General features: G+C 36.5%; 4 protein-coding genes across 5 annotated transcripts; 3 read left to right on the top strand and 1 right to left on the bottom strand.

Moving 5' to 3' along the window:
- Positions 1 to 1,316: 1,316 nt before the first annotated feature.
- LOC108216179 (methylesterase 17) lies at positions 1,317 to 3,975 on the top strand. Its single transcript, XM_017388870.2, has 4 exons — positions 1,317 to 1,618; positions 1,710 to 1,850; positions 3,288 to 3,422; positions 3,545 to 3,975. The coding sequence occupies exons 1-4, from the start codon at positions 1,385 to 1,387 to the stop codon at positions 3,830 to 3,832; spliced, it is 798 nt and encodes a 265-aa protein (XP_017244359.1). The 5' UTR covers positions 1,317 to 1,384; the 3' UTR covers positions 3,833 to 3,975.
- A 127-nt stretch (positions 3,976 to 4,102) lies between these two features.
- LOC108216178 (low affinity inorganic phosphate transporter 8) lies at positions 4,103 to 6,474 on the bottom strand. Its single transcript, XM_017388868.2, has one exon. The coding sequence runs from the start codon at positions 5,833 to 5,835 to the stop codon at positions 4,165 to 4,167; it is 1,671 nt and encodes a 556-aa protein (XP_017244357.1). The 5' UTR covers positions 5,836 to 6,474; the 3' UTR covers positions 4,103 to 4,164.
- A 793-nt stretch (positions 6,475 to 7,267) lies between these two features.
- Positions 7,268 to 7,645, top strand: LOC108216180 (calvin cycle protein CP12-3, chloroplastic-like). Its single transcript, XM_017388872.2, has one exon. It carries the CDS (start codon positions 7,268 to 7,270, stop codon positions 7,643 to 7,645), a length of 378 nt encoding a protein of 125 aa, XP_017244361.1.
- A 948-nt stretch (positions 7,646 to 8,593) lies between these two features.
- LOC108216001 (hydroxyacylglutathione hydrolase cytoplasmic) lies at positions 8,594 to 11,093 on the top strand. 2 transcript variants are annotated; one of them, XM_017388647.2, is made up of 8 exons: positions 8,594 to 8,753; positions 8,846 to 8,968; positions 9,295 to 9,456; positions 9,778 to 9,856; positions 10,160 to 10,273; positions 10,364 to 10,540; positions 10,771 to 10,841; positions 11,009 to 11,093. In XM_017388647.2, the coding sequence occupies exons 1-8, from the start codon at positions 8,707 to 8,709 to the stop codon at positions 11,022 to 11,024; spliced, it is 789 nt and encodes a 262-aa protein (XP_017244136.1). In that variant the 5' UTR covers positions 8,594 to 8,706; the 3' UTR covers positions 11,025 to 11,093. The 2 variants fall into 2 exon arrangements, with proteins under 2 accessions (XP_017244136.1, XP_017244138.1); XM_017388649.2 differs by having other exon boundaries at positions 10,771 to 11,010.
- The last annotated feature ends 319 nt before the right edge of the window (positions 11,094 to 11,412 follow it).

The raw sequence follows: 11,412 nt of genomic DNA on the forward strand, positions 1-11,412 counted from the left end.
TAGTCGATGACATGGGTTAACGTAGGAGGGAGACAAATGATAGCAGGAAAGCAGATGTTGTGTTGATTGTTATAGACGGAAGCGAGAGGAATGGGAGTAGGAGAGTAGAATTTGTGTTCGTTGATATAGACTGGAGCGAGATGAATGGGAGCAGGAGAATAGATGTTGTGTTCGTGGTTACAGACAAGCGAGACGAATGAGAGTTGGAGAGTAGATGTTGTGTTGATTGTTATAGACATGAGCTACGAAAGATGGTTGTTAAAAAGGGCAGAAATGTGGGTGAGCTGTATGTTAATAAGAAGAAGCTGAGTATACAAATTAATCGGGGAAGTCGTTGTTATAATATTATTATTTTCAAAAATCAACTTTTTTTTTCAAAAAGCAAATTAAGATTATACTTTCAGTTGCAGACCGTATTTTTGAAAACAAAATTTTAAAAATAATGTTTTGAAAACAAGTTCCAAAATAACAATATTTTTGAAAATACTATTAAAAAGATGGTATTTTGAATAATTTCTCTAAAGTTAAGTGGTCCTGTCAGTATTAATTTATGGAGAGTTACTATATCATTGTATTATTAATTTTTTGAAAAACTTTTAAAAGTAAATTTTGGATGAGGACTGGGCCCAACATCATGTAAATATGGGATGGATAATTCAATTTATTTGTATTTGACATGTATATTTTTTTGTTAACAAGAGATAATTGATACACAAGATGATAATCTTGATGATCAATGATACTAATATGTGTAGATTAATATGTATCGTTGCATTTGTATATGATAAAAATTTGAATGAAAAGAAAAACAGATTTTAAGAAAACTACTCATTTTAAGATCGTGTACGCCTTTTAAAAAAAATTATTTTATTGTGATTCACAATGCGTATCAAAAAATACCCGTTTTAAAATTCGTATCAAAATCATATTTTTTGTCATCTACACGAAAAATGATGTTTTTGTCAAAAAAATGTTTAAAATGTGATATTTTTACCAAAACATGTTTAAAAAAATGGTATGTTTGTCTTTTCACCCAGTGAGCACGACATATTAACCCTATTTATTTTACTCTAAATAACATGATCTTTTTTATTTTTATTAGTTTCTAGTAAGTTCGCAAATTATTTTTAATTTTTAAGTTTTTGTAAATATAAATTGTTATACATATTTAAATTTGATGATATCGATCATTTAATATAAAAAAATTTGGTCGAGTAACTAGATTGACTTCACAGCTGCGAAATTCAAAGACAAACGCATATATTTATGAATAATTCTTCGAATCTCGAATGAATATATACCGCTAAATTTTAAAATCCAAAAAAACTTTCGAAATCAACCATCTGTAGTTAGTTATAAAAGAGAGGCAAAGAAAAGCCAAGGGATGAAAGCAGCAGCAGCAATGAAGCCACACTTTGTGCTGATACATGGAATAAGCGGAGGAGCTTGGTGCTGGTACAAAATCAAATCTCTCCTGGAAAATTCCGGCTACAGAGTCTCCTGCATCGACCTCAAATGCTCAGGGATCGATCCTTCCGACGCCAACAAAATCCTCTGTTTCGATGACTACAACAAGCCCCTCATGGACTTCATGGCTGCCTTGCCCGAAAACGATCAGGTTCCTCGAATTCACCACCATGCTCTCTGTCAGAGTCTCTTTGCTAGTGATAATTAAATGTATCTGAAAGATGATTAATTTGTGTCATCAGGTTATATTGGTAGGACACAGTGCTGGAGGGCTGAGCGTGACTGCAGCAACTCACAAGTTCGCGGAGAAAATTAGTCTGGCTGTTTATGTGGCAGCGACGATGCTGCAACATGGCTACATGACTCCTCAGGATCTTAAAGATGTGAGTTTATTATTGTTTGTTTTTAGTTGCATCGGAATTTTAGACCTCTTATTTGAAAAACCAGCGTAAGGGGAGTATTGAAGATGGCTGAGCTCATGCTGTTATGCCAGCTTTAGGCCCATCATGTATAGTTCCTTTTACAGCCAACGTTTACGTATATCATGCACAAAAAAGCACAATATTATGGGATAAGCATGAATGGTACCTATAAGCTCAATACTTTCTGCACATAATAAGCGCGAAAAGAGTGACAAAATGAAAACAGAGAAAATTTAAGTGAGAGGCAGAGTAATAAAATGCACAAAAGCCATTAGGGGCCGTTTGGAAACATGTATTTCATTTCAAATGATGGATTTCAAATGACAGGATTTGAGTTGTGATTTCAAATTCTCACATTTATACTAACATTTGAATGTGTGGATTTCAAATGAAATCCAAATCCAAATTCCCAAACAAGTTATTTGATCAAATCCAGAATTTGAAATGAAATCCTGGTTCCCAAACAGGCCATTATTGTAATTTGAAAAATTGCGGAATCAATTGTAATTGGGCGTCCGTCAGTCACGGTGGTGGATAGTCAGGTCAAGCTTAACAGACGGCTGTTACCCAGATTTTCTGGCATTTCCCTGCTTAGCTGGTGGTGCATAGTCAATCCTTTTGTTTTGTTTGAGTTGTGTGATGAAACATTTTGAGTGGGTGTCAACTCAAGTCCGACATCGTAAAGATAAAGAAGACGTGTCTTAAATATAAGCTGTCAAATAACTTCATTAGTATGAGGCATTTTGGGAGGAGCCAAAAACAAATTTGTGCAGGCGGTAGTGTGTGGTTCTAGAGTTTTGACTTTCTAAACTTGCAATCGTCTGCACACATGTTAGGTAATCAGTCCTGAACTGTCCTGTAATTTAGGCTTATATATTACTTTCTAATTATTGATTTAACGAATGGTTACAGGGAATCTAGTGCATAATGATACACTTAATAATATGCCTCTTGTCTCTAATGTTGTCTAGTCCTACTTCTGACTTCTATGGCTTCTAAGAAAATATAATAGAAGTTGACCTTGAGATCGGTTGTAATTTTCAGGACAAGCTTTTTCTAGTGGACTTGGCCTTTTTTTACTCCACCTTGCCAATTGGACACTGCACTTGCAGAACTAGGGAGGCATTTAGACCGTGAGTGAGAATGAGAAAAATGGATATTCCAATAGGAGTATAAGGAACTACCCTCCCAGTAGGACTGAGATTCCCATTCCATGTCAGAAAATTGCTAATCCAAACACTAACCGGACTCATTAATCATGAACCAAATGTATCCTAACTTGATGGGGAACACGAGTATATGAGTATAAGGGGGTGTTTGGATGGGTGCTAGTATTTGATTAGATGCATATTGCAATGAAATATATCAAGTGAATGTAGTTATTAAATTTCTGCACAGGGAGTACCGGACTTATCAGATTTTGGCGATGCATTTGACCTTGAATTCGAGTCAGGGAAGGATCAACCCCCTACGAGTGCTTTGCTGAAGAAAGAACTACAACGCAAAATTGCTCATCATATGAGTCCTGATGAGGTAATTAGTGTATGACACGAGTAAGCGTGAAACTTAGTTTTACCCCTGATACCTTGTTTTTCTAAATTTCTTTTGATGGTGCCGAATTTCATCCTGTCCTGATAATGGTAATTCGTACACAGGACTCGACATTAGCTGCAATGCTATCTAGACCAGGACCGATTCAAGCATTACTATCTGCAAAATTTGCGGAGGAAGATGAGCATGTGACATGTGAAGTACCTCGTATCTACATCAAAACAACATATGATAGAGTTATTAAACCGGAACAACAAGATGCAATGATCAAGCGGTGGCCACCATCAGAGGTCTATGCATTGGAGAGTGATCACAGTCCCTTCTTCTCCACCCCGTTTCCGCTATTTGATTTGCTTGTCAAGGCTACAACATCTCCTGCTGCTGCTATGTAAACAAAAAACTTGGTCCCATCTCGCTCTTGCAACTTTAGAAGAGCTATCTTCTTCAGAATACATAATTATAGTTTCGTTCTTGTCAAATTAGCAGTAAATGAACTTCAACTTTTATCAGAAATGAACTTCAACTTTTATAATTATACTTTAAATTTCTTATATATATCGTTATCAGGACAGCGGTTCATACAAGCAAAGTCACGTTTGATTCCAGTTCTACATAGTCCTGCATAGGAACATGACACCTTTGGAAGAGTGTAAAGGATATCTCCATTTACCTTTGATATCATTACACTATTATTACTTGATGAACCAATATTAGCTACATTCAGTTACACAATATCACTTGCTGGCAACACCTCAAGATTGGTATTTGTTTGCGCCTTCTCTTTTCCATTGGCATCATCACCACCCCCACTATCCATGTCCTTGTCCTCCCCAGATATTTCCTCGAGTGAGCGGCCATTAGTTTCTGGGACCAAGAAAGTGAAACAGAAGCCGAGCAGATTTACGACAGAGAGTGCTATGATTGCTCTCTTGATCCCTTCTGTTTTCTGAGTATAACTCTGCACTATAAATGCTCCAATTATAGCACCAGCTTTTCCTGATGCTGCTGATATTCCATGGCAGGTTGATCGGAATCTTGCAGGGAAAAGCTCAGCAGGGACAACAAAGGTTGTGCTGTTGGGTCCAAAGTTTGTAAAAAAGAAGGTCAGTCCATAAAAGACAGCAAAGAGTACAGGCTTACCATCACAGTATTGTTTATTCGAATCTCCTGTACACAAGTGTCCTCTAAACTCTTCATATTTAAATCCAACAACTGCCATGAAAATGGACATTAGCAAGAACCCTCCAAGCTGAATAATGAATCTACCCACCTTATCAATGAGGAACACTGTAAACCAGTAACCTGGCACTGTTGCAAAGAGGGCAACCAAGAACATCGCCTTAGAAAGTTTAAAAACTTCCTCTATAGCATTCATGTGTGAGGGCTTTGGGATGAGTCCAATTGCAGGATAAACATCCTTCTGAGTAAGCTGCAGACTGTAGAATGCAATGTCTAACAATAGCCAGGTGATTGAAGTCCCAAACAGATGAATTCCATGCCTTTTAACAAATTCATTAGAGAATAATCCATACTTAGATTTGGGCAATTTTACTGGATTAGTATAGTGTGATGGTTCAGAAGGCATTTCTGTTTCAAGAACCTTAGCCATATCTGCAGCGGCCTTTTTGTGGTTTCCAGCAACTAATGCAGTGTATCTTGCAGTTTCAGGCATTTTCAACCGCCAGTAGTATGTAAGAGCAGCTGGAACAGCACCAAACATTAGAACAATCCGCCACACAAAGTCCCCTTGTGGCTGAGTGGACAATACATGGTTGGTTTGAAAATTATCAGCTGGGAATGCAACCAAAAAGGCCTTGGAAACGATCATGGACACTGCTCCAGCTACCAAAATTCCAAATCCTTGCATTGCAAACACGGCAGCAATAAACGCCCCACGGGTTTTTTGATTAGCATATTCTGACATGATCACAGCTGATAAAGGGTAGTCACCTCCAATGCCAAAGCCTAGCCAGAACCTAAAGAAACAAAGTGTTGTGATTACACTCTGCGCTGAAGACCCAAAGGAAAGACCCGAAGCAAGTGCACAGCCCACCATTGTAACCAAAGTGATTCCATAAACCTTCTTCCTTCCTAGTTTGTCTCCGAGCCAGCCAAAGAAGAGTTGTCCTGCTAGAGTTCCACACAAGGCAACTCCAGTAATAGCATTATTGATATTTGGCGGAAGAGTTCCGGGGCTTGGGGGTTTTCCAAGAACATGGTTTGATGGATCATAGTAATAAAGACGGCCTATCAGCTTTGTAACTGCACTAATACAAAAAAGATCATATGCATCAGTAAAGAAGCCCATGCCAGCAATGACAATAGCCTTGAAATGGTAGAGCTGAGTTTTTGCATTGTCAAGAGCTGAGAACACTGCCCGTGTATCATCAGCCATGGCTACAATAATTGATAGTTTGCTTAGCACATACTAGAATATGGTGCCTATATAAGTAGCTAGGCGGTGAGGTGACAGTTGATTGTTTTTCGAAATGTTAACAGCTTATTTTGCTTTGTTTAACAAGAAATTCCCTTTGTTGTCTCTAATATGCACCATAGTGTTGATTTTGGTATTGCTTCTGTACATTATAATTTTTCTTGTGCTTTATGAATTGCCTATGACTTTCTTGAATTGAATCCGACTCTTGGGAATGCAACTAGGTAACTGTAAGTAAAAACAAAATACTGAATGCATCATTGTAATTGTCTGTGATGTCAAAGCCAGAATCATTATTCAATTTTTATAACCACATAGATGAGTTAGAAAATTTATACGCGCGTATAACCTGTGACATCTCCTAGGTTAAGATGCATATTTTATGTTTGTGCATATGCATTTTAGTGAAAACAAACAATATACTTTTGGATTCTTCAGAGCCTACAGGTGTCGGATATTGCTTGTATTTACATAAAAAGCTATAGTTGTGGCACAGCTACTAGAGGAAACAAGAGCCGGCGAGGAGTATTGAAACCTACTGGAGAGCCAGATGGATCTTCATTTCTGATATTAAAGTACACAACCGATCAGTTTGATTTTTGAGTTGCTATTTCATAGCTTTTTATTTACTATTTGATCCTCTTACCCTGGTATTGAGCATTCCGTTCTCATGAGTTGCTGAACTTAAAAGTTCTTTCCTCATTACCAAACTGTGTAGTTGTCTATTGTTATGGCACTAACATTGATCACAGGTATAGGGTAATGTCAACAATTGATTTGACAAATTGGTGAGCCCTGCTACCTTCCTCTGCAGCACTTCCTTGTGTACCCCACAAGGTTGCATGCTTCTCTTCCATTACTGAGGTTGAGGTGGAAGAAAGCAGGGGATATCTTGAAATTCAAGAGGTCCTGCAATGCATCATAATACCATGAGCAATAACAATAATATTCAAATGATACGAACAAGTGTTAGAATATAATGATCCTCGTAAAAAAGCCTTACGGAACACCCTGAGGTTTCAGGAGAATTTAATCACTGTAAAAATGATTTTAAGAAACATAAAAACCTGTATGTCCAGTCTTTCTTTAGATATATATTAAATCAACCACTTATCCCTGTCTGCTTTGTATGAGCACAAAGAATTAATTCGGGCAGTTGAATTGCAGATAAGATGGGCAGAATTATTTTAATATACCAATACCACCATACCTTATCTACATAAAAGGTTTGTTGGTATGCATAAATCATACTAAAAACAAACAATCTTTCATAGTAAATGACGAACAATTGGTTAAAAGGGTCCACACGCGGTTCTTTATATAAGTAATCGCCACTCTTAGTTTGTTAAAATTGACTCCACAAGGCAAAACATTTTAGGCCATTATTATCATAATGTCTTCGATATCAGGTCTGAAAGTGAACATAAATCCGCTGAGAAATGAAGTCCGAGGAAAGAGGAGAACTGATCAGGTTGCGGTGAAGTGGAGAGTGAGAGCTATGGGAGGAGAGACGGGAGCTAAGTACAGGGGAACGCAGATGCGAGAGAAGAAGCTGACGGAGATGATCGAGAGCAAAGTGATGGAAGCCAAGGAGGCGTGCGATGGAGATCACGATGGATCGGATGAGTGTAAGGTTGCGTGGGATGAGGTCGAGGAGGTGAGTCAAGCAAAGGCTCATTTACGGTCTAAGCTGGAAAGACAGGAGGATCCGCTTGAGTCTTATTGTGATGGGAATCCTGAGACCGATGAGTGTGTTGTGTTTGATGATTGATTCGTTGAGATCTTGTAAACTAGAGCGTGTGTATCGTATAAAAAGGTTCGTATGGAGTAGTGATCATCAGAGATGTTCTGTTGTTAAAACAGGATCACTGTTATGTTTGATTGTTTTGTATTTTTCCAGAAAGCACAACTCTACAAGTCTTCAAAGTCTCGTCGCATAATTCTTCAAAATACGGTGGAAAGGGAGATACTTCAAAAAAACAAATTATAAAATATACTGAATAATTATGAAATTGATTATTTTATTAAATTAAAAAAATTCATTATCATTGAAATATTATCAAATATTGTTAAATTTTAAATAGTTTCAATCGAATGTTACTGAATCATTATAATAATTTAAAAAAATATGCATCATGATAGAAAATTTAATATATAAAATTAATATGAGTTTTTAAAAGTAACTTTTCTCTAGTTCTTCTTAAAAACGGATATATATCTAAAAATAAACATATTATAAAGATTCTAACCGAAGAAAATCAAAAGGCTGAAAATATAAGAGAGTTAAATTTTTTTTGGACTTCTCATTTTAATTGAGTATTGAAGTTCTCATTTTTCAAATTTGGATAATTTAAAATCTACTGATTTTAAATGAATATTAAGTGAAATATTGCCATAAATTTCCCAAGGGAATTAAAGATAAAAATCTATAATACTCCCTCCGTCCCTATTTATCTGTCCACTTTAGAAGTAAGAATTTGTCCCTATTTATCTGTCCATTTATACTTTCAAAACTAATTTAATGATAGTTTTTCAAATATATCTCCATAATTTCAATTTTCAAGGCTTGACTTATTTAAAACTTGGTTGAATTCATGTTTTCAAGACATAAAGTAGGGGTATTCCACCATTTTCAAGATATTAATTAGAGGTATTTAATGAAAAAGTTTATACAATCAAGTATTCCTTGGTATGTGTTTTTTTTCCCAAAATGGACAGATAAAAAGGGACGGAGGGAGTAGCACTCTAGAAGAGTCTACTTTCATCACTCCCGATCATTTCCCGTTAACTAACACGACCAACAACTCGATCGGCGGCAAAAGCAGGATCGGTATGAAAATCATACACGTCCCTTGCTTGGAAGACAACTACTCCTACTTGTAAGTATTCATCTCTATGCATTCAATCAATTTCGCGTATTTGATTTTTTCTTAATTATCTGAAAATATATACCCTCGCTAAATTACTGCAGAATAATCGATGAGGCAACCAAAGAAGCTGCAGCTGTAGATCCGGTTGAACCCGAAAAGGTTCTTCGGGTCGCCCAAGACCACGGTGTTGACCTCAAGCTAGTCCTCACTACTCACCACCACTGGTACTATTCGATTAAAGCTGAAACAATAAATTATTTAGTATTCGCTCAATTATTTGTGCCAATTTATAATGAATGAATATATGAATCTGCTAGGTCATTCAAGTTAATTTATATTACATGTCATGTAAATTTTTATGAACTTCGATGAACTGTAGATATATTTTTATTTGGTTTCTAATTTGATGATTTTCTTTTTGTTGTTGTGATCTTGTATTCTTATGCTATGTTGGTTTTGGTAATTAGACATTCGTAGTGATGTGCTTATTATGTCGATTGTTGTGTTTGTGTGATGTTATGCTGGGTTGATATATGGAAAATTCTCGTAGGGATCATGCTGGAGGCAATGAAAAGATGAAGGAGCTTGTTCCCGGTATTAAGGTTTATGGCGGTTCTGTTGATAATGTTAAGGGCTGTACTGATAAAGTGGAAAACGGCGACAAGTTTTCACTCAGTTCTGATATCACTGTACTCTCTCTGCATACCCCTTGGTATGTATGTTCTCTTTGTAATAAATGCTCATATATTCTATATCTTGAAATGTTTTTTTACTTATTAGTAGTGTTTCTACTTTCTTCTACATCTGAAGAACGATGTAATATGTCAATAGTTTTTGTTCATCGAGCTGCACACTGTAGGATTTTTTTGTAGGTTCTTGTTGTTAAAGAGCTTTCTAATTATGCGATTATTTTTTTGGTTCGTCTATAAAAGCATCTGTAATGAAAGAGTTTGGACCAGAGTTATGCAGCTGATTTCCTGTTATATGAGTTCTGGCGCACTTCACTCATTGTTTTCTTTGATGCTTTTATCAGCCATACAAAAGGTCATATAAGCTATTTTGTTACTGGAAAAGATGAAGAGAACCCTGCTGTTTTCACAGGAGACACATTGGTGAGTGTGTCCTTTAAATGATGAATCGATGTAGTTTGCACTTTATGTATGTTCCCTTGTATATTTAGGATTTAAGGATGGTAGTTAGGATGTTTTGTACTAGGAATCTTGTGTCCTAAATCCATAAGACGTGTTTAACTTTATCTGATGTTTCTGAATAAGATAAATGCAATCTGCACATGGAGCTAACCCTGGTATAAGCCTCTGCAGTACCACTTTGATGTGGCAAGGAAGTCTTGTGTAATATTTCTATCTCCCTTTCTGCTTCTAACTAAATTTGTTGTATGTGTTTTCTGTTTATAGTTTGTTGCTGGTTGTGGCAAGTTCTTCGAGGGAACAGCCGAACAGATGCATCAGTCTCTATGTGTGACATTGAGTTCATTGCCAAAGCCTACTCGGGTTTACTGTGGCCATGAGGTATGCTAACAAATTAATGTCCATTAGCATTTCACGCAATTTACTTATTCCTTTTTTTCCTGTGGAGCCTGATTAAATTTCATTCTCCAGTATACAGTAAAGAACTTGCAGTTTGCAGTGACTGTTGAACCAGACAATGCTAAAATAGCAGAAAAGCTATCATGGGCTCAGGAGCAGAGACAATCGGGGCTTCCTACTATTCCATCAACCATAGATGAAGAACTGGAGACTAATCCTTTTATGCGAGCCAGTTTACCTGAAGTTCAGGTATTTCTGCTTGTCTGTTAAATTTACTTTTCTTGATGTTCATTGTTCACTAGTTTTAAGGAATATAAATATGAGATTGGTGCAAAAAGAATGTGGAATAGATTAATTTCCAGATAGTTTAGCCAAGTAAGAATGATACTTTATACATTGCTTATTATATTCTTCTCCGTGGCAGAAATATGCCTGCTGAATAGCTTTCTAATATTAGTTCTTACATGCTTATCTAACAGGAGAAAGTTGGTTGTAAATCTGCTGTTGATGCTATGCGGGAGATTAGGCAACGCAAAGATACCTGGAGAGGGTAATTAAATGCTAATTCAATATACTTTGTACCCACTGGTTTATGTATCAAAGTACAGATCGACGGGATCTGCTGTTATTTCCTCGTATCTGACTAAATCTGCGTTTATTTCCTACTATCTGTAAAACCATGTGTAACTTGAAAAATAAATTCTCCTTCTTTCACAGGATATCCTCTCTTTGAAGTCATGTTATGGAATACCTAAAAGTGCACATTTTTTATGTTCATTAAATACATCAATGTTGTACTGGATAGGCCAATGACCCATTAGTCCATGTGGTTCTATGCCGATGTGAACATAGGAACATTTATTCTTTCCCCGTTCTTTAGTTGATTTGAACTGAAGGAAAAGAACTTGACATCGAACGCAGTGTTTGTGTGGAAATGAAAGGTGGCAGCTTAATAATCACAGCTCAGTTTTGAAATGAAGTAGTTGCCCATGTTTGTAATATGAAAAACATGTTTATAGTACAACGAAACTGAATGTGCGGAAATTTTGTTCGATAGTGTGATTATATTTAGGTGCTATACTGCCATGTTTCTTGAATAGAGAAGGCATTTAAACCAATCT

Source organism: Daucus carota, chromosome 4 (genome assembly GCF_001625215.2).
Source record: "Daucus carota subsp. sativus chromosome 4, DH1 v3.0, whole genome shotgun sequence".
Taxonomy (NCBI): domain Eukaryota; kingdom Viridiplantae; phylum Streptophyta; class Magnoliopsida; order Apiales; family Apiaceae; genus Daucus; species Daucus carota.